Genomic DNA, 27,508 nt, shown 5'->3' on the forward strand with positions numbered 1-27,508 from the left:
TAGTATTTCTCTGGATAATAACCAGGTGTGGCTTTGGGTCACTCTCCAGGACAGGGGAGGAGAATCCCCTTGGTCAGGTGTTGTTCTGGCTCCAGCTATTCTCAACCCCAGCCTGCATAGCCAGGGAGCTATAAATGAAGGATATCTGTGGGATCCTGAAGGATCCTGAAGGATGGGGCCTCAGCAGTGAGCTGCCACCCTGGCACATGTGACTTAGCAGATGGTTGCAATTCTTTTAGTTGGATTAACTTTAGTTTTATGTTCAAATGTTCCCTTGTTTGTTTTCCAAATACGTCAGTCGCCCTGGGATATCTCTCATGATGGAATTCACATAAATGGGGTCCTCTTTTGTTGAGTAACAAAGGCAGAGGCTCCCCTCTGAGTGTCCCGGCTTTCCAGGGGCACCAGCTGCAGGAGGGCTTGGGGCTTCCTCTGCTGGTGGGCCTTCTCCGGGCAGCAGCGTCAAGCGGCCAAGGAGCCACCATTTTAAGTTTTGCTCCATGTCCCAGTGTCGCTCAAGGGCATTGTGGGAAATTTAAAATGGCAGCTGCCCAAACTTGTCCAACCAGCATTGCAGGGGAGGCCCAGGGCAAGAGGCTGTCCTGCGGGAGCCCTGCTAGGGGGCTGGGGCTCAAGTAGGTCCCTACCCCACCCCACAAGGATCCTCAAAATTCTAGCCCCTGGAGTTGGATATTCTTTTGCTAGGGTTGCTTGTTCCCTCTTTGACCTTGGAAGCGACAGTAAACCAGGTTCAGAGCTGTAGGATTGGCATGAAGAGATTACAGAGGGGGAAAGAGCCACTTCCATGTACAGGGTGTCAGGGTCACATCCGCCACCAGGTGTTTAAAACACTATGATACTGCTTTAAATAGTAATGGCTTCTTCCCCCAAAGAATCATGGGAACTGTAGTTTGTTATGAGCGCTGATAATTGTTAGGAGTCCCCCTTAATTTCCCTTACAGAGCTCCAATTCCCAGAGTGGTTTAACAGTCAATCCCTCTTCACAGGGAACTCTGAGAAACAACAACTCCCATGATTCTTTGCAGGAATATATTATTCATTTTCCCCCCATTGCATTTATATACTGCCTTCAAAGCCACCCAATATGGTTTACAATTTTAAAGTACCACAGCAAATGATAAATAACATTTAAAATGGAGAAGGAGGGACAGTCCGACTGGAGCAGGTCCTGATTTTGTCAGGGATGCTCTTCACAATCGATACTAATGATTGGTGTTTAGGGTTTAATTAGGTATTAATAATGATAATAGTAATAATTAGAAACAGACAATGTATTTAAAAACTCAAACAACAACACAGCCGATGAAAAGTTCCCAAAGAAGAAGAGGAGGGCCAAAAATAATAATAAAAAAGTGAAACACCAGATCAGGTAGTTAGCCAGACCTTCAGAACTATGTATTTATTTTTGCTGGTTTTGAAACATCGCCAGAATGGAAGCCAAATGAATTTCCTGGGGCAGGGAATTTGCGAGCTGTTCCTGGATTGCTGAGGGCGCATGTGTCACTATGTTCTTCCACTCCAGGGATGGGCCATATGACTCAGCAGCCCTTGGGCCCAATTCAGAAAATCCCCTGTAAGCCATGAGTTCATACATCTGGCGAGATCGATCTGTTCCTCTTCCTGCAGTTTGCTGAACTGGGGGAGGGATGGCAGAAAAGGGGGGCTTCAGCCCTACCTACTGCTGCCAAAAGGCGCTCAACAGACTGTTCTGGAGGAGATGTGGCTCTCAAGAGGAAAAAAAAATTCTCCATCCCTGCTCTTTTACTGTCTGGATAGCTCAGGTTGTCATCAAGGGCAGCCCCGTGAATGCTTGTTTTGCAGCAGTCTAACTTGAAGGTTGTGAAGGAAGGAATGGTGGTTGCTGGTTTCACAAAGAAAGAGTAGCAGCCACCCTCCTCCAAATTTATTTGAATGCATTTGTGCCCCACTCCCCCAGAGCTCAATGTGACCTTTGTGGCCAACTGAGATTTTGAATCCAGGTATCCCAAGCCCAGCCCATTCTCCACAATGATAGACAGGTGTCAGGAGCTGTTGAAAAGCATTTCAGTATTCTAGCCCCAGTGCTAGATGCAGCAGGTTAGGGATGGAGCTCCATGGCAGGTCACCTTCCTGGTATGTAGAAGAGCACACTTATAGAATCATAGAATTAGAAGGGGGCACAAGGGTCATCTAGTCCAACCCCCTGCAAGGTGGACCTCCTTTGCCCAATGTGAGGCTTGAACCCACAACCCTGACATTAAGAGACTCTACCAACTGATCTATCCTAGCTGTCAAAACTCCATGGAGTGAAACATAAAATCCACCAACATGGATGCCCCCAGAGTGTACTATCCTCTCATTACAGAGCTGTGCTACTGATCTTTTAAACACCTCTTTCAGACATTTTGTTAAGGATTTGCCTCAGACAGGAGAACCCAGATATATTGATGTGGTCTAATGTTGGGTGGTTTTGGCTAATCTGCCTTTCAGAATGTTCGTTTGCATTTCTGCCATTGTTTGTGCTTAGTTCTGATTGGTGTTGTTGCTTGTATCATCAGGGTGTAGGTGGGCTGCTACATTCTCAAAGGCGGCCATGATGGCCAGTGGTCAGGGATGCTGGGACTTGTGGTTCAGCAATAGCCAGAGAGCCACCTTTCCCCTTTGGGGAAACCCAAAGGCAGCATATCAGTGCTTTAGCAAGAAAACCCACTGATCATAGAATTGTAGAATTGGAAGGGGGACTAAAGAGTCATTGAGGCCAACCCCCTGCAGTGCAGGAATCACATGCTCCTTCCTTGCTGTTTGTTCCTGCCAGCCCAGAGCAGGGACTGGGCCAGTGATCCTCCTGCTACCCCAGCAAGGGAACAGCTCAGCTATCCTGAGGCCTGGCTAGGGGAAGGGCCGTAGCTCAGAGGTAGAGTATCTGCTTTGCATGTGGAAGGTCCCACGTTGAATCCCTGCTGGCATCTCTCAAGTAGGACTGGCAGAGAATCATAGAGTTGGAAGGATCATGTAGTCCAGCGGTTCTCAACCTGTGGGTCCCCAGGTGTTGTTGGACTACAACTCCCATCATCCCTAGCTAGCAAGGCCAGAGCTCAGGGATGATGGGAGTAGTAATCCAACAACAACTAGAGACCCACAGGTTGAGAACCGATGAATTCTAGTCTAATCCTCTGCAATGCAGGAATATGCAGCTGTCCCATATGGGGATCGAACCCACAACCTTGGCATTATCAGCACCATGCTCTAACCAGCTGCGCTATCCACTTGGGCAGGCATAGGCAAACTCGGCCCTCCAGATGTTTTGGGACTACAACTCCCATGATCCCTAGCTAACAAGACCAGTGGTCAGGGATGATGGGAACTGTAGTCCCAAAACATCTGGAGGGCCGAGTTTGCCTATGCCTACACTTGGGGATAAAGAGACCTGCATTTGAAGCCATGTTTCAGCTATCCAAGGTCACTCTAGTATCATAGAATTGTAAGGTACCACAAGGGTCATCTAGTCCCTGCAATGCAGGCATTGTTTGCCCAACATGGGGCTCAAACCCACGACCCAATCCTGCTTGAAACGCTGGAGAGCTGCTGCCAGCCAGTGTAGACAATATTGAGCTAGAGGGACCTCATGGTCTGACTCAGCATAAGGCGGCTTTCTATGTTCCTTTGTAAGGCTTGGTGAGGTACCTGCCTCCCGCTCTGAGCTCCGACACCTTAAGATGTGCAGGCTGAGAGTTTCTATGGTAGCCCCTGCGAGCCCTGCCTTTTGCTGGAGCCCAGCAGGTCTGGATCCAGAGAACATCATAGTGCTTGGTTCCTCCTCCCAGGTAGGGAGAGGCGGACTCTGCCTGCCAAGGAAGCATAGTGTGTCCATTGCTCCTTTGACAGAGGTACAGCATCGCCAGGGGGTCCTATGAGGAACCACTGACATCCCATGACATTACGGTCTCCAGGGGGGCATTAACTTCCACTCCCTGTCCCTTTGGGGGGCAAATTGTCACTTGCATACAACACCCTGCTTGTGAAATTTGCACTGGCTGCCAATCTGCTGCAGGGCCAAGTTCAAGGGGTTGGTAGTAACACAATACAGCTTAGGACCAGGTTACTGGAAGTTCCACCTTTTCCCTTATACACGCCGTGAGTCATTGCCTTCTGCTGGAGAGCTTCTCCTTCAAATCCCCAGAATATCAGAAGCCCATTCCCCAGTGACTTGGAGCAGGGCTTTTAGTGTGGCTGCCCCTGTTCTGGGTAAGAGCATCCCTGCTGAGATGCGACAGGCGCCCACAACCTGCACTTTCCAGAAACAATTGAAAATGTTTTTGTTCCAACAAGCTTTCAAAGCTGGATGGCGATGGTCTCTGCCAAGGGTTTCTACTTTGCCTGCTGTTTACCTGTTGTTATTTTCTTTGTTTTTAACTTATTTTGTACATTGCTTTGAGAATGTGTGGCAGGTGATTAAATAATAAATAAAGAAATACTTGCATTCTCCATCCCTTTCTAGAGATGTGAAGGCCCTGAATTTTCTTGGGGGGGGGGATGTTTTTCTCCATCCTCCCCACCAAAAAAGCATTTTGTTTGCTTTTTCCTGAAAAACTGGGGGATGGATGGTGAAATATTTTCTTTTAGAATGATGAACAAAACCTTTAAGATGAGGTGTTTGTATATTTAGTCCCCCAAAATGATTTCTAAATTTGTTTTAACGGGAAGACTTTCATGTAAGACTGTGTACTGTATCAGCTCATTACAGTTCATGTGCACAGAGGTCATGCAAGCTTGTAGCTGAGCATTCAGCTCCCAAATGCAAGATGTATTTCTGCCTCTTGACCATTGTCGCAAGGGGAGGAAGAAGGACCCAGTGCCTTCTCTGGTTTTGGCCTTCCTCTTGTAAACATGGTTGGTGGATCTCTTTCTGCCCTCTTGACTAGGCCTCAAATGTCTGAGGGTGGCAGAAAGGCACAGAGCAACACAATTGTGTTGCCATCCAATTCACGCTGTTGCAGATTCTGTTGGGCCCAAGATTCAAAGGTAAGGATTGTCCGTGATGATAGCACTGACCCGATAACAAAACAAGCAGCACACTTTGGGCTTGATGTTGGACAGATACATTCCAACATGCTTCAGGTTGAGGAAGGCAGTCTGGGATTCTGCCAAACATATCCCTCTTGCAACATGAGGGCAAAGCCTTTCCACAACAACACATCCTCTGTCTCCTTTTGCTTCTTACCTACTTCAGATTCCTCCATCTTCTGCGTCATGTTGAAAGAAACTGATCCAAGTTTGGAAATATAACAAATCAAGTAAATTATAATTTACTCGCCCTTCACCCTAATGTTCCAGAGCTGGTTACAACTATTAAAACACAACAATGAAAAAGTTGAAGACAAACGTACAATCGCAGGAATAAATAAGCTGGCATGCGAAAGGATAGAAGCTTCTTTCAGTCTGGGCAAACCTTCAGTTTTGAGAAGTCCATGGAGAATGTGATGGTGACAAATATGAAGTAACTGAAACAGAGAGTGAGTGATAGCTAAGAGAAAGAGACTGAATAAATTTCCTGTAGAGTTCACAGAATTTTGTTCCCTCTCCTCTCTTTTTTTCAGCTTTATTTATTTATTTGTTTGTTAACTTTCCATACTGCCCTTCATCCGAGAATCACAGGGTGGTTTACAATATAATAACACAAAAATACATATCATAGTACCAAACAAAACAATAGCACCCAGTTTAAAACACCATAAATTGTGGGAAAATGAGAGTGCTTTATGTCTACTTGACACTGTGGAGGATTGAAGGAAACAATAATTCTCAGAATACTCAATAGTTTGTTTTACTAGAATGTGAGAATGTGGACAGATTCTGCTGTTACTGTTTTTTGCTGGCTCCTCATAAACTGGCAAAACCAAAGAGATGCCAAAGAAGTTCCTTTATGGTACAGCAGCTTGTTGCTCCATTTACAACAAAAACTTACAAATTCAGTTTGTAATTATTGTCTGTAGAAACTGTATAGTACTTTTGATAAACCAGACACGATACTTATTTGGTAAACCAAATTATGCACAATATGGTTTATGTGAACGAAGTGACTGTGGATATTTAGAGAATGCTAGAAAATGGTACTGAATATTATTATGTATTATTTTTTAATTCCCCAAATCCCTGTCGTCGTCCCCTGAAAACGCCGGGTGGGGAAACAACAGTCCTTCCCCTCTCCCCATGGCTTCAAATATCTGGGAGATTTTAAATCTCTATCCCTTTGGTTACATATATTATAAATAATTATAATAACTATTGTAGCTTGTTGTTTGTAAAAGGGGGGAGGGCGAAGCCAACTTGCAGCAGCACCAGATGCCACTACAGCTTACCTGAGTGGGGCAGGACAGTGGCACATTTGGGGTGGTGTTGGAGGCCTGGCAGAGCCAATCTGGTGCCCCTGCCTCGCTGCCTCAGCTTCACCCAGGTAAGCCGGTAGTGCCAGTGTTGAGAGGGCGGCTCTGTGGCTCCACTACACAGGCCGCTCTGAGATTGTCATCGGCCACCCCAATCTCTGCCGAGCAGTGTGCCAAGAATCCAGGGGTTTGTGTTCCTTTAGGGTTACCAGCTGCCCTGTATAATACAAGATTGCCCCGTATTTCAATATAAAACACTATGTCCTATATTGACAACAGTTTTGTCCTCTTATTTCAGATCTTTTTCTCTTTCTCTGTCTCTGCCAAGTTAGGGATACTCTCCAAATGCATGTGTGTGAAAGGGCATGTATTTAAGCTCTGGGTAGCCAAGCACAGATAGATTTGCAAACTCTTGTGTATGTCTGCATGCACATGCATGTGTGACAAATTCCAGAGGGGCCATCCTGTCAGGCTGCAGTAGATTGTAATGGATAGCTTTGAAGTCACTTCAGTACCGGATTTTGTGTGTGTGTGTGTGTGTGTGTGTGTGTGTGAAATTGTCCACCAACCGCCCAGCCCCATCCTGTATTTTGCCAGTGCCAAGGTGGCAACCCTAGGCATAGTGGAGTCTGTGGTTTATTTGCACATATTTACACCTGAGTTTTGGTGGAGGGATTGCAGAATATTACACCCCAGGAGCATCTCTTGTTGGTCTCCTGATAGCTTCAGCAAACTTGGGTCCGGAGCAGAAGCCAGCCATGCTCCCCGGTCTCTGTGTGCAGCCTCTCCCAGCCAGCCCAGCCTCTCCCTGCCCCCATTTTCAAACCTCTCTTTAAAAACACCACAGCTTTCCTTCGGTTTACATCACCACCCACTGTCCACTTGGAACTCCCCCCTCCCAGCTTACACTGAAATCTGTGTCTCTGTTCACCATCCCCTCATGGGAGGAAGGGCTCACACTCCTCTGTTGCCTGGCACAGGGTAACTGCCCATGTCGGGCGACCATTCCCTTCCTTTGAACTACATTATGGTTCTTCTTCCCAGGCGATTCCTGCCCAAGAAACTGATTCAGCCTGCATGTTTACACTGCTGAGCTGTCTCACACCCAGGTGAAGACTTTCAGGCATTTAGTAATTGCCTACATTCACTAACTCTAGAAATTATTGGGCGGCGGGGGGGGGGGGGGGGAAGGAACCTGGTACCCAGTACTTTGAGGGATGCCTGCACGCATCCCAGCTCATATCACTATTTATAGCTGGCCAGCATTGAGCCAGCATTTTCTATAGCTACAGTTAGCACAAATTGGTTTGCAACCCTAGTCCTAAACGGGTTTGCAAAGGGTGAGTTGGGCAAACCGTAGTCAGCACGACTTAACAATAACCAGAATTAGCTCTGAAATGGAGGGCAGGGTGGGGAAGCAAGGTCTCAGGTGGCTCCCCCAGTAGAGCCAGCTTGACCTCTGGACTCATATAAGCATATTGATTGTGTTTATTTGTATGGCCCCTTTCCAGGGTGCGTGTGCTGTGCCCAAAGTGACTTGCGGCAAGCATTCATATTCTCAAAATACAAAGCGTGTGTGTGAGTGGTGGTGGTGGTGGTGGGGAGAAGTCACAGAATCATAGAACTGTAGAGTTGGAAGGGACCCTCAAGGATCATCTAGCCCAGACAACCTCCGTTGAAAAGCCTCCACTACCTCCTATTCACCACTGAGCGGCTCTTACCACTAGGAAGTTCTTAACTGCTGCCGAAATAATAGAATAAAGAGTTGGGTGTGACCTTGGAGGTCATTTGGTTCAGCTTCTTGGTCAATGTAGAGTCTACTGTGCAGGATGTCACCACAGCATCCCTGACAGGTGTCTGCCTCTTCTTAAATGCTGTTCCTGCTCCTACTACTAAGCCATTTGAAACATTTGGAAAGGGGGGGAGGAGTGAGTGTGTGTTTACCTGCAACCATCTTATCCCAGAAGTCTAATTTTGGAACGGATCATTCTTCTGTTGCACTCTGGGAGGTTCAGCCGGTCATTGGTGTCCAGGCACGTGTGGGGCTGATGCGCTGTGCCTGGGGTGGGTCGGGGGGCTTCTGGCCTATCTTCCCTAATGCTGTGGTTCTGCTTCTCCAGTAGGGTCCCTACTGTACTCGGAAGGGGGGGCTGGGAGAGGAGCCAGTGAGGTGCACCAGACATCAAAAGGTCAGTGTAAACCCTCCCTTTCCTCCTTTCCCCAACCTCAAAGCCTCCGTGTGCCTGCAGCTGAATTAGGAGTGCAAATTAGGTTAAATGGGTCCTCTTTGCTTGGCTTACCTTATTTACGTTGCCATAGAGTATGCAGGCTTTTGGCATTAGCATAAGTGGAAGTGACTGGGAAACAGTGGCAATTCTTGTTCCCTTAAGGCCAATATTGCTAATTGTGGCTTTGCTTCCTAGTAACGTGGGCTTGCTGATCAGCAGGTCGGCGGTTCGAATCCCCGTGACGGGGTGAGCTCCCGTTGCTCGGTCCCTGCTCCTGCCCACCTAGCAGTTCAAAAGCACGTCAAAGTACAAGTAGATAAATAGGTACCACTCCGGTGGGAAGGTAAACGGCGTTTCCATGCACTGCTCTGGTTTGCCAGAAGCGGCTTAGTCATGCTGGCCACATGACCTGGAAGCTGTACGCTGGCTCCCTCGGCCAATAAAGTGAGATGAGCACCACAACCCCAGAGTTGGTCACAATGGTACCTAATGGTCAGAGGTCCCTTTACTTAACATGACTGAAGAGTTTGGTGAAACCCATAAGCTTGCTTTTGCCCACAGCCACTTAAGTTGTCCCACATTCAGCAGCTCTGTTGCTGCCTGCCCTTTGGCACCTAGGCATCCACCACTGTCTGCTAAAGCCTTTGCCAATGTGCTGCCCCTCTAGATGTTTTGGACTACCCATCAGCGACCCATAACACCTGGAGGGGCACCAGGTGGGAGAAAGCTGCAGTGCTGGAGCCATTGAATGTGCTTCATGATGATCGGCACTTTTGGTTTCCACATTGCTTGTTTGACGCCACCCAAGTCCCACAGCCCAAGTCGCCCATGAAATGACATTGTGGTGCTGATCCCCTTTAGCTGGAACTGTGAAATGGTGGGTGGCAATCAGAATGAAAGTAAATCCCACTGTGTGCATTGGAGCCTATTCCAAGGAAATTGCACCCAGGGCTGCAGCCTTAAGCTTCGGTACTATTTCCTACAAAAGTCTGGGAGGAGAGAATTTCAAGCACTGAATAATTTGCTATAGGTACCTATTATTAATATTATTATTATTAAATCTTATGTAGATTGATGCAATGCTTTAAAATTTGCCACTGCTAATGTGGCTGGAGAAGGGCCCACTGCTTGAGGGAACTCCTGGGGTTTGCAGAAGTTTTACAAAAATATACTTAGTGTGCATTATAACTTAAAATAAAATAAAAAAGCCCAATGACAACTGAGCATGTTCAGTGGTCGTGGCATGCTAACTTAGGGTCCGTACGTGCTGAGTGATAATGTGCATTCAGTGCTAGAGGCAGGTGCCGTACATGCAATGCCATCCCCATGACTTCCCCGCCCCATGCTGTTTGTGACTCTAAGGCACATTCTGCAAGAGTAGTTATAATCCGCTTTGTGCCACGTATGCCCTTCCTAAAAGCTTGCTGCCTACATGTGTATGCAGAGAGAGAGAGAGATAGTGCTTCCGCTGGTGACCTCCGATTGGGGCAGACCTACTGGCCTTGCATGGCTGTGCCACTCCCCCTTGCCATGTTTCTAGACAGGCTAAAGGTGGAAGCAGTAACTCTGTATGCCCTTGTTTATCAGTGTGTTGACACACCAATTTCTAGCCCCTCTCTTCTGAAAAACTAGATATATCGATAGATAGAAAGACAGATACATTAGATAGTGTGTGTGTGTATAAATATGGTCTGTGTAACCACTAAGTAAGGGGGGGGGGGAGAGCACTGTTACACACTAATTTGAATAATGCCCACCTATGTGTATGGGCCACTTGGATATAGCTGCTGCTTTAGGTGATGTTATTGGGTGAAGGTGTGTACAATTGCAAACTGCTATCTGCAAAAGTGCCCTGCGAGGAAAGGACCCTTGTGTGCTTCAAAAGCCTTAATCTGTGTGTGTGTGTGTGTGTGTGTGTGTGTGTGTGTGTCATGGGGTGTCCAGGAAGAGGGAGCAGTTCACTGGAGTGGTGAACATTTTGTCTTTTCGCTGTTGGGTTGCTTGATTTCGAAACATTCGCAGGAGCATGAAACTTTGGCTCGTGCGTTTCCCCTCTGTGGCACAGAATAGCATTTCCCGTTTTTTTGTGATGCGCACACCAAACACCGTGGACAACTTTCTCCCTCCCCCTCGCAGCAGAACAGTGCAACCACAACCCTGCAGACAAGGGACAGTCTCTGTTTGTGTATGGTGCATCTTTTTGCTGGGGCCTCCTCTGGGTGCAGATGGCTACGTGCCTCTAGTGGAACTGTGGACAGCTGTGTGTGCCAGGGGAGAGGAGTGGAGGGCTTGTGGTGGGTGTTAACAAGGTTTGCAGTTGCCTGCAAGTCTGCTGTTCTCACGTGCAGTCCTGGCACCCCTTTTGGGGAGGATCTTTTGATGTTGAGACCTGGGTGCACTCTATCGTTTGGCACCCCAAGGGTTAACAAGGCCCTCGGAGATAGACCCAGAATCAATTTTGTTGTAGCAAAAAAAAAGGGAGTCAGCATATTTACCAAAGGCGTTAAACGAAATCAATAACCAGCGTGCTAACGATAGGCTATGTTTGAAAGAGCTGTATTGGGTTTTCGAGCTAAATATATTCTCGAAAGTCTATCTGGGAACACAGAGGAAAACCAGCATATGCAGTGAGACTGGTTCAAGGGAAGAAGAGGAAGAGGGGTTGGTATTGGTTTGGCTGAAGAGACAAAGGGGGTGTCAGAGGGAAACTGGATACCAACTAGGGTCACATGTGTCAGACAAAGAAGGCGAGGACAGAGTGTGGGATGGGTTTTAATAGGTAGGGGAGTATATATTAATTGCATTTTATCCCTCCCCCAGTGTGTGTGAGCTGTACAGAGTTTTAAAAGTCCCTTAGCAGCAAAATAGAAGCGTGTAGGAATTGGCCGTGAAGCCTTCTTTTAATTAAGTCCAGCTACGAATTAAACTGGCTTCCCCCATTCTTATCCCGCTTAACAAAGAAATCGGACAACAGACTGGAAATATGATTTAAGCTACTCAATAGTCTTGCATTGGTTTCAGCAGCAGTAAAAACTGTGCAGGTAAAATGCCTCCAGTTTAGCAAGCATAGGGCACATCTCTCATGACTGGTCCAGAAGAGGGAGGAGGCCCCATCTCTAAGAAATGCAATTGGAAGACTAGAGGGTGGGCTGGAGGTCTCTCCAAGAAAGAGACACCTGATCTGGCCTGGGGCAAATGCAGAGGAAGGACTGATATTTTCAGTGATCATATCTTGGCCAAACCCTTCCAGAAGGAGCCTGGTGCCTTACTTGCTTACTTTAGAAATGCAAATTTGAAGGGAGTTTGGGCAGAGACAGCAGACCATGGCTTTTCCAGGAAGTGTTGCAACTCAGCTTCCTTGAGCATGCTTGCCTGTGACCTCTGGGTGCCTCTGGTGTGCTTCTTAACCTGGATATTTGGTGGTCCTGGAAAAAGGTTACCTGGGTTGAGAGCACCCACCTTAATGTTTTGCAAGGCAAGGGGAGGGGGAACCAGTTATTCCAGATTAATTTATGTGGCAGTGCGCAGAATCACAAAGAAGGGGGTAGGGGCACAAGAGACAGCGCCATTAGTCCAACTCTCCATAGTTTCAGCTCAGAGATCTTTCCCAGCCCTAAGTGGAGATGTCAGGATTGTGCCCAGGTGCATGCAAAACACCTTATCTGTGATTGAACAATAGCCCTTCCCCTAGAAATAAAATAAGGTTCCAGCCCTCATTGTTCTAAATGAAGGGCCTTATACAGAGTCAGACCATTGGTCCTTCTGGCTCAGTTTTACCTGCAATCAGCAGCAGCAGCAGCAGCAGCAGCAGCAGCAGCTCTCCAGTATTTCAGATGGCCATATTCCCAGCCCTGTTTGGAAATGTGACATTTGGGTGTGTGTGTGTGTTGGCAGGTGTGATCCCTTATATCTGGAGTTAGCTGGTGGCACTGAAGTTGTATGAAGTCAAAGAAAGAGAGTTTGCAGCTTCACGCCTTCCTCCTTCATGTCTTAGACAGAATTAAGTTCCACCGATGTCCACAAATATTTCCAGTCCTCTGCCGGTCCCTCTTTAACTACAAGGCTGGCAAAGGGCATTTGCAAGAAAGAGCTGGGAGGAGGGTGGGGTTAAGCCCTTCTTTTCTCCTGAAAGTCTGACCCCCACCCAAGCTCCCTGCATCTATTTTGCCTTTTTTTTAACGGGAGCTTGAGAAGATAGATGCCTTTGCTGAGATGGTGTGTGGCTCTGTCCTTATAATAATAATAATTTATTATTTATACCCCACCCATTGGCTGGGTTTCCCCAGCCACTCTGAGAGGCTTCCAACAAAATATTAAAGTACAGTGGTCTGTTAGATGTCCTTATATATCTGTAACCAGGCAAAGGTAGGCTCGTGCCCTATGATTGTCTCCGGTCATCAGGTTTCTCCATGTAGGTGTCTTGGGGCTCTGAGCCTGGCACTTTGCGGGTGTCCATCCCCATTGCTTCTCCTTCAGAACTGGGGGTGGCGGCGCAAGTCTTGGGCTCAGTGTCTACCTCTCTGTTATGTGTTTGCACACTCAGGTTGCTGCTTGTACGTTGCAAAAAAACAGGGCATGCTCATTCATGTGCATAGGAGCAAATTTAGGAAAAATCGTTGTGATTTAAATGGAATTCCAGTGCATCTCACCCTAGTAGGAGGACTATGATTGTGGGTTGCTGATCTTGCTAAGCCTTTCATAGTGTCCACATGATGACGTCATTGGCTTCCCCCCATTTAATCCAGATGTGCCCTTTTGAAAAATTCCAGTGTGTGTTCTTTAAAACCACACACACACCATGTGCGGACCCAGCTGCTGACAGCCCATTTTCAGCAACCCATTTGAAATATTCAGCCCTTGTCTGGAAGTGCCAGAAGGTGACCTGTGTGTGCCTGCTGTCCATGCACGGCTAACTCTTGAGAAGGCCCCCACTCCTCCTTTGGACCACACCCCCATTTCCAGTAGAGTCCAGCGCCAAAGGACATCCATGCGATTTCCCTTCAAAGAGAGGGCTGTCCTCTCTCTTTACGGCACAGGCCTACCCCGTGGCCCGCCTCTTTGGCTGAGATATTTTGAGCATGTGTGTGCATCTTGCAGAAGCGGTGTCCGATATTGCGTGGGGGCGTTTGCATCCGTGCTGAACCACCTTGCCTCTCCCCGCATCTTTGGAGAGGCTGACGCCCGCCAGCCCTGTCTCTCACTCAGGCACACGCCCCCCCAAAAAACATGCCAGCTGTGTGAAGCGTGAAAACTCCCAGCCTTAATATTTAATTACAAAGTGAGCAATTAATACACTCCGTCCAGGGAGGGTGGAGGAAGACTCCCAGGGATCGTTAACATTAATGATGCATTCAATACAAATAAGATGCCATTAATATAGAAAAGGCTGTGATTGATTTTAATCAGGGTGTTCTGGAGAGGAGACCAAGGAAAGGGCAGCTTTTATGGGAGAGCGGGGAACTCTTGGGCAAGGGCAGAAGACCCTGCCACACTTCCTGGGAAAGGCCAAAGAGCTGCCTGGGGCATCATCCAGCCAACTGGTGTTGCCTGTCCACTGAGCCTGATTCTTATCAGGGGATAGGTGGGTTGATGTCAGCTGGTGCACATCACAGAGATCAGTTTCTTTCTGGGGTTTTTAGTTCAGGATGAGGCCAATAGATCTCTGTTGGTCACTTTCCCCTCTGTGTTTTTAAAGTCCTTGGGAGGAATTCAGTGCAGCCTTAAGGAGGCCACTCCTTCAGCACAGGGATTCACATTTTCTGACTCTCCAGAATCTGCATGAACCACCTTCATACCTGGAGGAGTTCAGTTCTTAAGCAAGGCCAATAGATCAGTGGCAGAGAATCTGCTTAGCATGCAGAGGGTCCCAAGTTCACCCCTTAGCTTCCTTTGGGGTTTTCTTTTAGAGACCCAGGTAGCAGATGGCAGGGAAGACCTTTCTTTGTTACCCTGCAGAGTTTCTGCCCATCAGAGTAGTAGATGGGGGGGCGGCGAGGGCTGGATGAGGCGTCTGACATTTCTGCAGTCTCCAGCATTCAGAAGCATCACTGCCTCTGGCTGTGTAGGAGCAGAGCACAGCCATGGTGGCTGTTAGCCATTAATAAACTTGTCCTTCTCCAGGAATTGGTCCAGTCCTCTTTTAAAGCCATCACTAACTCCTGCAGGAGTGAGTTCCACAGTTTAACCATGTGCTGCATGAAGAAATTCTTCCTCTTTATCTGCCCTAAATCTTCTGAGGCGGGGACTTATCAAGCATCACTCTTAACCCACCTACCTCCAGTTCAGCCCAGTCATGACGTCCCAGTAGCCTCCTTAAAAATCAGCTTGGGGACAGGATGGCTATCACAGACAGCCATGCATTATACTGTGTCTTGAACTCGGGACCCTTTGTAGGGAAAGCAGGTATTCCACCACTGAGCAGGAGCCTCTCCCTAGTTTTGTTTTAGAAGACGCAGGCCTTTTTTCCTTGATTGCATGGAGTCTTCCCACTTTTAAATCCCAGGGACTTGGCAGGAGATCCTGCGGTTTGAACCTGGGGCCTTCTGCATGCAGAGTGGGTGCTCCACCACTTAGCTGTGGCCCTTCTCTGAGTCTGGAGGGGGCACGTGCCCTTTCTGCTGGCAGGTGGTCCAGTTAAGAATGCAGGAGACTGCAGGCCAAAGTGTTCTGTACTCCAGAACAGCAGGGTTCAGCTGTGCTAAAGAGGATACCTGGCAAGACGAGCTCTGCTGTGTGATTGGGCACATTTGCATAGAATCACAGGAATCGTAGAATCGTAGAGTTGGAAGGGAGTTGTAGCACAACCCTCTGCAATCCAAGAAACTTGCCCAATGTGGGGTTCGAACCCACAACCATGAGATTAAGAGTCTCATGCTCTGCCAACTGAGCTATTCCAGCATGCATTTGTGTGCTTTGCTGTGGAGGACATGTGTGGTGGTGGGGGAAACTGAAGCCCTTCTTTGACCGCAGCACTCAGGCCCACTGTGCATAACTGTGCTTTTGTTGAAACACTTGCCTTAGCAGTCTTGAGGACTAGCATCTTTATTTTCTTTTAATGGGCACTGTCATTCTCAGGCTGCCAAATCCTTTTCCCAAATGTTCTCTGGGCTGCTTGTGGCTGTGGATGCCTGGCCTGTGGACTCAGGTGGGAGAGGACCCCAGAGCTGTATGGTAGTCCTACTTTCTCTTACTTGGTACCCAAGGAAGAATTTGGGCAATGTCTGTGATGTAAACTCAAGGTGCCATTTGTGATGCTTATTTGCCTGGAAGTGTGTGTGTGTGTGAGAGAGAGAGGGGGGGAGGGGGGAGGACAGCAGGTGTGTTGGGGATTCCTAGTTTGCTAGCAGGGCCTGAATCCTCTGCACTGCCTTGGTGAGCAACCCTTCCGAGAAGAACAAGCAGACCATAAAGAGCTTGGCTGAGTCTCTTATTCGGCATCTACCTGTTTGCCTTTCATCCCTTGCAGCAGCAGCAGTAGCCCCTCCCCATCCATCCCCCTCCTCCATTGCAGCAAGAGGACATAAACATCCCTGGATCAGGCTGCTGGCTTGGTTGCTATGCCGACCGTGCACTGGGATGTTGGCGTGCTGCGTCCCAAGGGAAGGGGAATAGGATTAATTGTCCCGAAGTCTTGAGTTGATGAGCTAATGACTGAAGCTGGCTGTGCGCTGGAGGGGCGGCTTCAGAGTCGACGCTGTGGCCTGCCGCCGCCAACACAGGACGCTTTTGGCTCAGTCACGGCCTCGTTCTGCGGGGGCGAAGGACGGGCCCCTCCCATGCTGGCAGTTGTGAACGCTCATGGCACAGAGGAGGGGGGGCGTTCCTGCAAGCGAGCGATGGGTGCAGATGTTGAGCTGATCCAACTGCCTGTGCGAGGCCTGCTCACTGCTTGGGTGGGCTCTGGAGCTCTGAAGGGGGGCCATGGATGTGACTCTGAGTGTGCAAGGAGGCTTGTCGGTGCGAGAGCTGGTGCAAGGGATGGGTTCACATTCTGTATTCATTACACCTTTAAAAAATAAATAATTCCATATTTGCTTCCCCCCCCCTTCCCCACCATAATGGGAACTACAGGTGATGTCACTCTGAGCTGCTTAAGGAAGGTTGAAGTAAAGATTCTTGTTTTCAAAAAACAACCCTGCACGGCATACCTCATAAGCTTCATGGCTGCACAGCAGTGCTAACTGAGCTCTCCCTGGCCTCATCTGCACTCTGCATTTGCAGCCATATCATAGCACTTCATAAGCAGACATGACTTCCCTCAAAGGATCTTAGGAAGTGTAGTTTGTGAGGTTGCTGAGAGCTGTTAGTTCTGAGGCTCCCTATTCCCCTCCCAGAGCTGCAATTCTCAGAGTAGTCAACCTCTGTTCTCAGGGAACTCTTGGAATTGTAGGTATCGGAGGGGAATAGGGGGGCTCTTAACAGCTCTCAGCACCTTGAACCAACTATGCTTCCCAGCCTTCTTTTGGGGAAGCTCAAAGTGGGATGATACTGCTGCAAATGCTGAGTGCAGATGTGGCCCAGGTCCCTTACTCTTGAGTGCTACACCATCCCCAGTAGCCAAGCAGCTATTCTGCAAGCCAAGCAGCTGCTCTGCTCTCCAGCTCTCCTTGGTCCTTAACCACCTCCTCCCTACACCTTTTTGAGTCTTTTTAAAAAGCAGCTGGCTCTCCGGGGAGGGAAGGGCCTCAAGCAAACTGCCGTCCTCCCCTCTTAGCTCAGCTCAGACCCTCTGGTAGACCCAGCGGCGGCTGTGGGCAGGATTCCTGCATTGCAAAGGGGTTGGACTAGGTGTTCCTTGGGGTTCCTTCCAACCCTATAAGTCTATGATTTCTATGCCTGGAGACCCGCTTGCAGCCCAGGAGGGGAGAAGCCTTTTCTTCAGAGAGAGATGTGGCTCTGTTCTGTTCCCCGACTTGGAAAAAAAGGCTCCTGTGGTTGACAGAGATTTGGGGGGGGGGCGTAGCTGGGATGTTTTCAAAGGGCTATTTTTGAAAGGCAGCTTTTAAGAGGAAAGCCAGCTTTTCGAAAAATGGATGAGGCTGGCTGGGAGCCTTTCAAGGGAAGGGAACCAGCTCAGGAGGAAAGCAGCCCCTGGGCTGCCCCTGAGCTGAGTCGGGCCTGGGATCCCAAGTGGGGGCGGAATGGGGCGTGAGACTGTGAGCAGGAGTAAAAGAGGCTGCTCCAAAAAGTGCAGGGAGGCAGGCCAGAGCATGAATAGCCTTTGCCCTTTCCCCCAGGGTGCCCTTCCTGGCTTTGGCAATCTTCCCCCCATCTCTTCCTCTCTGTTCCACCCTCATCACTGCCAAGCATCCAGGGTGGCAATGCAGACTGACTGTTGAGGGAGAGGGATGGAGTGACAGAAGTCTTGAACAGGAAGCTACCCACATGGCAGTGTTTTCTTGCTGGTCCCATTTGCTCTGAATTGCAGGAAATTTGCAAACAGTCTTCAAGGGAAGCACCACTTACAGCAGTAGTCTAATCTAGAGGTTCCCAGAGCAAGGATCACTGTGGTCAGGAGTGGCTGGCATAACTATACCAGCCTGAAGCTGCAGGAAGCCGCTTGGGCTCCCTCCCCACTGAACATTCTCAAACTGCAGAGACTTGATTCCTGGGGGAGATTCAACCCCATGCAGAGCAGGCAAGCACCCACATTCCAGATCAGCCAAGTCACCCACCAGGCCCCCTGCCTTGTTAGGATCCAGCAGGGAGTTGTGCTGCAACACCCCCACCTCGAGTTCCCACTAAGCAGCCGCAATGGGACACAATGACAGAAGTGGGTGGCTTCATGGAACCTGACATGCTGTGATTGACATGGGGGTGTGTGGGAATGATAGGGTTGGCAAGGAAGCCTGAGCAACAGTGGGCGAAGTGCTGGGGGCTTGCCTGAGGAGCACCCATGTTTGCTACACCCCATCCCATAACCCAAACAACTTAATTGTGGGCGACCAGAGGGAGGAGGAGAGAGCGTTGCACTTGTTTGATGCAAAGAGCCCTGCCTGCATGTGAGCCAGTCTTCCTGCAAATCCAAAATGGTTTTGAATACAGTAGTCACTTAAAAAAAAAAAGCAATGCAAAACTCACCAGCCCTTACGATTGAAGTGGCAAGCTTCCAGGCATCACAGGATGCATCTTTCATCCACCTAAGGCTTCAAGTGGTGCGTACTGTGAAATTCAAGAGCTGGTGGATAGAGTCTCTTGGGCCCCTTTCACAAGGAATATTTACATGTTGGACAGGGAAGATGGATAAATAAATCTTACATACCCGCTGGAATATGGTGGGATGAAGAATATGAATTCTTGTTTACGGAAAAGCATGAACTACTAGTGCAATTTCATATCTGAGTTCTTTTCTTTTAAAATAAATAAAACTAAAAAGCAGATGTCGATCAGCCTTCCCCAAAGTGGTGCCTGCCTGATGTTTTGGACTACAGCTCCCATCTTGACTCTGCCGAATTCTGATAATGTAGGGAATTTGGGGGCTAGAACAACTCCGTCAGCTTGAGCCAAAAAGGACTCTGAGGGGTGCTCTCAGCTCTACAACATGCAAGGCATTAGAAGAACTGCCAAGGACATGCAGAGTATAGCCCTCATCCTGAGAGCCTGCCTGCTGCTGCTGGATCAGTCCCACGGATCTAGTCTAGCATCTTGTTCTCTCAGTTGCTGGCCAGATGCCCCAATAGGAAGCCTGCAAGCAGCACCCAAACACAAGAGCCCTTTCTCCTCCTGTGGTTTCCAGATACTGGGATTCAGAAGCATTGCTGGAGGCAGAGCATAAGCCATCATGGCTGGTAGCCACTGATAGCCCTCCTCTCTATGAATCGGTCCAATCCTCTTTAAAAGCCATCTGTGTTGGTGGCCATTGCTGCTCCCTGTGGGAGTGAGTTCCATAGTTGAACTATGTGCTGCCTGAAGAAGTACTTTCTTTTATCTGCCTTGACTCATTCAGCTTCGTGGGGTTTCCATGTGTTCTAGTGTTACAAGAGAGGAAAACCTCTCTCTCTCTGCTTTCACATGCCATGCATAATTTTATAAACCTCTATCATGTTGCCTCTTGCTTGCCTTTTCTCTAAAGGGCCCTCTCCCTGCCATTTGCGTTCTATGCCTGTCCTCTGGCCCTGATTGTTCCACAGCCAGTATGGTATTTCTCTGCACTTCTCTCAATTTCATCAGCCCCTCGCCCCCTCCAGCTAGCAACATGTCCTGTCCGTCCGTCCCCGGAACCGAAGACTGAAGGACAGTGTAATGGGGTGGGGAGGCAGAATGCCAGAGGCTAGGCAATGTTGATCATGGAGGTGGCTGTGTCAGCTTGCGATGGCCTCAGGGGTGATGGGGGGACAGAAGGCAGAGGGTGCCCCAAGGCCTGGCACATTGTCTCTGGCAGACCCAGATGGGAGTGTGCATTTGTGTGTGTGTGTTTGCCACTTTGAGCAGAATAGGAAAAAAAGATAGCATTTGTAAGGATTGTGATAAAGATTGCCCCCTGCCCCACAAGAAACATAGACATTCTCTCTCAAACAGAGCCTTCACTTGGCTTGCATTTTTCAAGGGGAAGTTGACCTGACATTGCCAACTCTCTGGACTAAAAATATTCAAGGATGCCCCCATTCCCTCTTCAAGGGAGCAGGGAGGCAAATTATCACTCTTCTGCCTTTCCTTGTGCTTTTTAAAAAAAATTTAAAAATAGATGGTTGTAAAAGCACCAAACAGCTTCCTCTGGAGCCCCTTTTAGGATTTGGTTAATTACTAAAATAATACAGGACATGTAGCTGTGATTAACAAAACAGAGAGTTTAAGGTACAGTATAGTATTCGACACATTGCCATATAGACATGTAAATATGTGTTAAATAGGTCATTTTTGCAAAATAACCCAATAGTGACTGGGAAATGGGGAAGAGAATAGTGTTCCTGCAGTCTGGGTGGGCTGCAGCTTTTGGTGGTAAGGAACAGAGTCCAGGGGGATTCTGTGAAGAAATCCTTTCCTTATAAGCTCCTAGAAGCTGCCTCTAGCCTGACAGCTTTTAGTGCCTTCAGAGGGTTAAGGAAGCTTGGAGGGTGGGGGGCCAGGCACGGCTTTGAGCTTATTGCAAGAAATTTTGTAGTGGGGAATTTAAGGGGACAGTTGTCTGTTCTGGAAAGCAGCCAGAACAGAAATACAGAGAGAGCCTTGTGACAAATTGAATATTGTTTGAACATTAGACAGGTGCCATCTCTGTTGGCTTTCTGGCACCTACTGAAGACTTTCCTCTTTCAACAAGCCTTTTAACTGGAGATCTTTCCCAATCTGCATCTGTGTGGGAATTGTTTTGAAGATGTTTTTTCATCGTTTTATCACTTGTTGGCTGCCCTGGGCTCCTTTGGGGGAGGTATGGGATGCACGTTTAATAAATAAGTAAAACACACACACAAAAACACACAATACAAGATACAAGCATTCAAAATATAATTCAGTACAAAATAAACTTATATCACAATAGCAACCTAATACTACAGGCCAGCCGCTGTAAATACCCTCAGAGGTTTATGGGGGTCTTACCTTACTCCTTTCCCTTTCTCTCACCACTGAAACCCCTCCAGTCCTGAGTACGACACTCAGATCCAATCCAGGTTATTTCACATCATTTCAAGGTAGCCGTTTGCCTCACTCACCACCAGGACTGGAGAGGAACCATTACCTGGACTGAGTTAAATTACAAGCCTCTCTGCATCCTGATACTTTAAGACAGGGGTCAGCAAATCTCCTGTGTCTTGCGAGTGGCAGGGGCTGGTGGTGGGGGTGGCGGGACAATGAGTGGCATGCGAAAGGGCTCTGGAAAGGGGCTGGCACCAGCAAAACCCAGCCCCCTCCCTCCTCTTGGCAGGGCGGGGAGAAGCCAGGAGGAGGGAGGGAGGAGGCGGCACCAGGTTGGGGGGGGAGTGGCGCAGCCCGAATGATCAGAATCAGATCCACGTGGCAATTCCTGGACTGTCCGTGGGCTGGATCCAGAAGGCAATTGGGCCAGATTCAGCCCCAGGGCTTTAGTTTGCTGACCCATGCTTAAGGCATACCTGAAACTTTTATACAATCCATGCTGGCTCACTGACATTTTTGGGTACTCTCTATATTAGTGGTTCCCCATGATTCAGGCAGGTGGGTCCTATCCACCAGTATCGTGGGCCAATTCTGTGGAACTCCCTCCCAGCTGAGATAAGACAGTCCCCCCCACCCTCTGAATCTCCAGATTTTTTTTTTATTTCAACAGGCATTTTAAGCGAGCTCTTCTGATTTTACAGTTCATTTTAATGGGTTTTGTGATATATACTGCAATCCTCTTGTACACTGCTTAGAAACTGTGGTACTAAGTAGTATATAAATTATTAAGATAAGTAATGCAATGCAGGTGCTCTACCCGCTGAGCTACGGTCCCTGCCTGAGGCTTACTCAGACTGTTTGTCCATCTGAGCTCAGTAATGCCTGTCCTAACAGGGTTTCAGTTAGAAAGAAGGGTCTTCCCTGCCACCTGCTCCCTGACCTTTTGAAGATCCCAGCATTTGAACCCAGGACCTTCTCTGCCTGCAAAGCAAGTGCTTGGCCACTGAGCTATGAGGACATGATAGAAGCCCTGCTCCCCCATCCCTGATGAGAGGAAGCGGCACTCTGCTCATGTTCAGAAGTACTTGAATGTTTTGCAGAGTTGTGGCACCAAAAGGAGGCTCCGTGGTTGAACCTGAGGCAGGTGATAATGGAAACAAGATCTGTCTAGTTACATGCACGAGAACTTTTCGCTCGCAAACATCACCTTCGATTACACCTTGCGGACCTGGAACAAGCGGTTAAAGTGACAGGATGTGAAAGGGACCTCCTGCTTTCCTGCCTAGAGGAATTCCTGTCGAAAACAAAATTTTGATAATTGTAAATAAGCAGTTACGTCTGGAGGTCACTGGCTCTATGTTCCCCCCTCCCATACCGAATTGAATTTACTTTTTTACGGTCACAGACCAGCATAAGCAAAACATCTAAATAAATAGCATAACTGTAAGCGGATGGTTATTAAAATACATGGGAGTAAGAACCAAACGTAGATTAAAACATATACACAGAATACTTGATTAAACATAGGTAATGGATGAATAAAAACTGATTAGAGAAATTAAAAGAGATCAGTTAAAAACAGCTATATGGGGTGGGGCTTCAGAAGTGCGGATCTAACAATATGGGCCTTCAATTTAGGACTGATTTGTAGCATAGATCATCGTTCGACGAATATCATGGCAGTGCAAAATCTGGCGACTAAATATGTGACTTCTGGGCTTTCGTCCTGTAGTAATAGGGAGATGTGGTGTTGTTCTGAATGCCCAGGGAACTTATATAGGATAGGCTGGAAAAACCTGGCTCGAATGTCTGTGTAATACTGGCAGTGAAGAAGGGCATGCTCCGTTGTTTCCTGCTGCCCAGAGCCACATGAACATTTCCTCTCGTCATATGGTATCTTCCTATAACGGCCTTCCTGGACTGCTGAAGGGATGGTCTGACAACAGGCCAAAGTGAAAGCCCTTCGTTGTTTTGGTATTTCAAGATTAGCTAGGTATGGCATCCTCCCATACCATTTCCTCCCTCCCCTCTGTTACAGATAGAAAAAATATATGTGTATTTCTTTCCTTAAATAAGGGCCCTTTAGCAGTTCAAGTCCAGGTGACCCTCTTAGCTCTCACTCCCAAAAACACACACACACCACACACACCCCAGCACTGCATGAGTCAGCCCCATGAGACTCATGGCTTCTCTCTGGAAGACTGTGGATGTGTCATCCCCCAAACCTAGACCCACTCAAAGTGCATGTGGAGAATTATGAATGGGATGTTGCCTCTGTGTGTTTATTTTAGCTTTCATTCTTTATGACCCGCTTTTAAGAATAATTACTCCCTGAAGCAGCTTACAGGGGGGGGGGGGGAGGAATCGCCAGTATCACAATGATACAATGCAGATTAAAAATAAATCAAATCAAAGACCAAAACACAGCGGGTTGTTGGAAACCAAAGGAGGCGGCCATAAAAGACAGTTAAAAAAACAAAAACAAAACACTATCAGAAAAAGCCTGAAGGAAGAAGTGGGAAGAGAGGGAGCTTGGCAGACTTCCCTTGGGAAGAGGCTTGGACACCTTTGCCCAGTGGCCCTTAAGATTACCTGGCATCAAGCTTTTGCGGGGGGGGGGGGGGTGGAATGCCAAAAATTAACAGCTGCCTCCTTAATGCACCTGAGGGGAAGCTGCTAGAAGTGTCCACACCCTTCAAGAAAGCGGGTGGGGAAGTCTGGTAGGGAAATATCAACTCTGCACTGTTTGCTGGATCAGTCCTGAAGACATTCCTCTGAGTCTTCTCTTCCTGGCGGCTTTTTGTTTCCATATTTTGCCTCAGGCTTGAGGGTGTGGCCTTTGGGGTGTTTTCTTCCTTCTCCTTCCTGGTTAATTAGTTTCTTCCCAAGCACTGGAAAGTTTTTGAGTGTCTTCTGTCATTTCCCGCTTTTTTCTTTGTGGTTGCTCCTTCAGTTTTTCCTCCTCAGTGCCTTCTCTCTTTCCTCCGTGTGTATGTATGTATTGGGCACTGGAGGGGAAGATTAACACCCCCCCCCCCATGGTTCTTTGGCCAGCGTTATTTCCCCCTCTGCTTTTCCTCAGCGGGAGTGAGACAGCGTTGGCACATCCTGCCAACAGACTGGCTGGTCAGGAGTGCCATTTTATAGCAGCCCTGCCCTCCCACTCTGCACACATCTTGGGCCTTAGGCCTAATGGTTCAGCCCTCTTTGTTGCCCCGGGTCCATCTCCGCAAACCAGTTAACCCTTCCTCAAGTGGTTCGGTTGCTTGCCTTTCTGCTGGCCTAGTTAAATGGTCTGCTAGTCAAGATGGCCTGCTTCTCTCCCCATTTTGTTGGCGGTGCTGTGGTGCGAGTGAGGGGAAGAGCATGCCTGGTGGGCCTTTGGCGAGGACGCCATTTCCTCTCCTCTGCTTGTTGACCTTGCAGGAAAAAGGTTGCTTTTTAAGAATTTGGCGGCCATTCATTCCCCCTTGTCAGTCTGCTCCCAGTTTGGCGGCTCCCTTTCTCTCCTCATAGCAGATCTGCCTTTTTTCACCACTTGGACTTTCTCCTGTTCCTAAACCCTCAGCAGAGGCAGTTATGAGGCTGTGTGTGGTCTGCTTCCCATAGTGTGGCCACTAAATGCCCATTCTCAGCCCACTTGCCAGGAGTGCCACTTGTTCTTCATCCTTTGAATTCCTGCACAGCTGTGGAATTGGGTGAGAGATCCCCAGATAGACCTTGTGGAGGTAAATTCCTAGGCTGCCAGGCATTTTCAGTAGTCTAAGCATGTACCAGAGAAAAGAAAAGTTTGCTTGCTTTCACCTGGCCACAAAAAGCAACAACAAAAAAAGCAGCACAAGGAAGAAGGAAAACAACCCAGCAGGTAAATCCAGCCTGGCCTTTGCTGAAGAGGACCAGAAGGGCAAGTATGAAACTCCTTGCGAAGGATGATGCCTGTTTCATCCCCAAGAGGAACGTGGTTTCTTGTGAGCGGGGCTGCTTCTGTCAAAGTACTCAGAAGCCTGGAGAAATTGTTCAGTCATCTGCTAGCGCCTTGAGTGAACAGGCTGTATACTGTGAGGCTGCTGATAAAAACCGGGAGAATTACTTTAGGAGTAGATGGGTGCTTGTAATTCTCGACCAGGGGCTTTTGGGGGGAATGATGCTAACAAGTGACTTTAACTGCAGTGCTACAGAGATGATACAAAGCCACCTGAACTGATCAAAACCCAGAACAGGGACAACTTTGGACTTAGAAGATGCAGCCTCTACTGCGCAAAACCCCAGAAGCTGTTGCAGCAGCCATTTTGGAAAGGGGAAGTTCAGTCCTCTTGTCTCTGCAACAGCAGCAGGGAAGGAGAGGTCAGGGCAGCTATTTCTGAAGCAGCTAAAAAGGCCTACTCTGTCAGACTGCCTGCAGAAGACCTGGGAACATTTATGGCATCTGAAGAATTTGACCACCTGGGGGGACCCAATGCAAGGGCTATTTAAAAGAAGAAGGAAAAAAACCCAGGGCATTTTGCTGTTGCATGTCGTGCCCTGAAGGTGCAAAAAGTGACCACAGCATTAGATAGCCAATTCAGCCAGTTTTTTTCCTTAGACTTCATGTTTTGTAAAAGACTCTGACCTTCCCCAGGGAGCAGCTATATGTGAGGCAACTGTCAATTTCAAAATGGATTCAGGAGCGGCTGTCACAGTTGTTTTGGAGGGGATCTGCAGAGGATTCCACACACTTCTACCCCATGGTCTGCATAAGGCAGAAACTGCTCTATGCACCCAAAGGTGGGGTGTGAGCACCCAACACTTTCATGGATGTTTCATCATACCATCAAGCTCTCTGGCTAATCTCAGTTGTGGAGCAGATGCCCTGGTGGGGTTATTGAAAATGGCTAGAGAAACACGGAAGAAATACTGTGGGGACATTTCACACCAGGGGGTGTCTTCTGTGGGCATTGTTTTAAGGTCAAACAATCCAACAGGTAATCAGGGCCATCCCAAGATATTTTGCTGCCTGAGGTAAGAACAATAAATGGTCTCTTCCCCCTGCCATCAGGCAAGGATATTTTGGTACTTGAGGCAGAAAATCCCACAATCTTCCCCTCCAACAATACATATACATTAAATTAACAATTTGCTGCCCTTTCATGACACCCTAAATCATCCTGCTTGACGTTACGGGGGGCAGTCGTGTGGGCACAAGCCAACCTATCTGACTTCAGTTGTGCATGCTTTATCCAAAAGTAGGTTCTATTGAGTTCAGTGAAAATGACAGCTCCATCCCATGTAGTTTGGCAGGCTTCCCTTCTGAGTCTCAGAGGAAGGAGGCACCCATGACGGTGGTCCCAGCTCTGGTTCTCCAAACCCTACCACTCTGGCATCCTGCCTGCTTACCTGCTAGCCTCAGGGCTTGGTGGGCACCTGCCCAACAAACTGCCATTGAAGGAGCTCGGTCTGGCTCCTTCAATGGCAGACATGTAGCTTTCTGGACTCTTGCCTGGTCACTGCTAGGCTCTGGGGTCATGTCAACCGTATGGATTTCTTTAATTGCAGGGTGTGTGTTTTTTGTTTTAACTTAATGGTGGTGTGTGTGCGGCTACTAGCAACATTAGGTGGTCTGGTTTCAAGATCCACTTGACTTGGTTGTACCTGGAGGGCAGAAGTTCCCTGCATCTCCTTTTCCTCTTGGAGTTTCTTGATTTGATTAGAGGTCCTCTATCTATGCTTTGCTTGGCGCCAAGCAAAGCTCACCCCATGCCTGCTCTGCTATCCCTTTAGAAATCAAGCTTTCCCCCAGGCCTTTTGAATATCTCTCAGCATTTTTAAATGGTGGTTTTGAAAAGCCCTTGTGACTTTCCCCTATTGCTGTTCTTACTGGTATTGTAGTCTTGCTTAAGTGTGTTTCTTGCTTAATAATATTGCATTATTGTTGTTGTTGTTATTTTGTAAATTTCACTGGAATAGTTGAATAAGGATGATCTCATAATGTTGGAATGAATAATTAAGGGAAGGCCTTTTCCTCCGAAGCGATGCCCAGAGGCAAAGGGGGAACCTGGAGGCAGGCAGCCCTTTGCCTGGGGCTGCCAGCAGAGCCTGAGTGCCCACCACCCTAGCTGGACTTGCCTGTGCATTGGGTGGGTGGTGGGGCTGCCGGGAGTTGCAGGAGGTCAGTTCAGGCCTCAGAGAGCCTGTATTGGACAGGGTTCTGCTGCACAGACCTGCAAGTAGGTGTGGGGAGACCGTCTTGTGAACTCCCCAGCCAGCTTGTGGACAGTGCTTCTTGCTCTGGTGGAGCGGCTTTCTTGCTCGCAGGGCTGCTTGGAGGAAAGCAGGGAAGAAGAGGGCAGA

General features: G+C 48.2%; 1 protein-coding gene across 31 annotated transcripts in view; it reads left to right on the forward strand.

Moving 5' to 3' along the window:
* Nucleotides 1–27,508, forward strand: part of NRXN2 (neurexin 2) — a 345,498-nt gene that overhangs the window by 111,319 nt on the left and 206,671 nt on the right. For 18 of the 31 annotated variants that reach the window (XM_083716391.1, XM_083716397.1, XM_083716392.1 and 15 more), the window contains one exon: nt 8,504–8,572. The exons of 8 other annotated variants lie outside the window; for them this stretch is intronic. In XM_083716391.1, the coding sequence (XP_083572517.1) occupies nt 8,504–8,572 (69 nt within the window). Of the gene's footprint in view, nt 1–8,503; nt 8,573–24,976; nt 26,052–27,508 lie in introns of those variants that run through there. 5 more of the 31 variants (XM_083716394.1, XM_083716410.1, XM_083716415.1 and 2 more) reach the window with 2 other exon arrangements.

The sequence above is a fragment of the Podarcis gaigeae genome (genome assembly GCF_964106915.1).
Source record: "Podarcis gaigeae genome assembly, chromosome: 16".
In the NCBI taxonomy this organism is placed as follows: Eukaryota; Metazoa; Chordata; class Lepidosauria; order Squamata; family Lacertidae; genus Podarcis; species Podarcis gaigeae.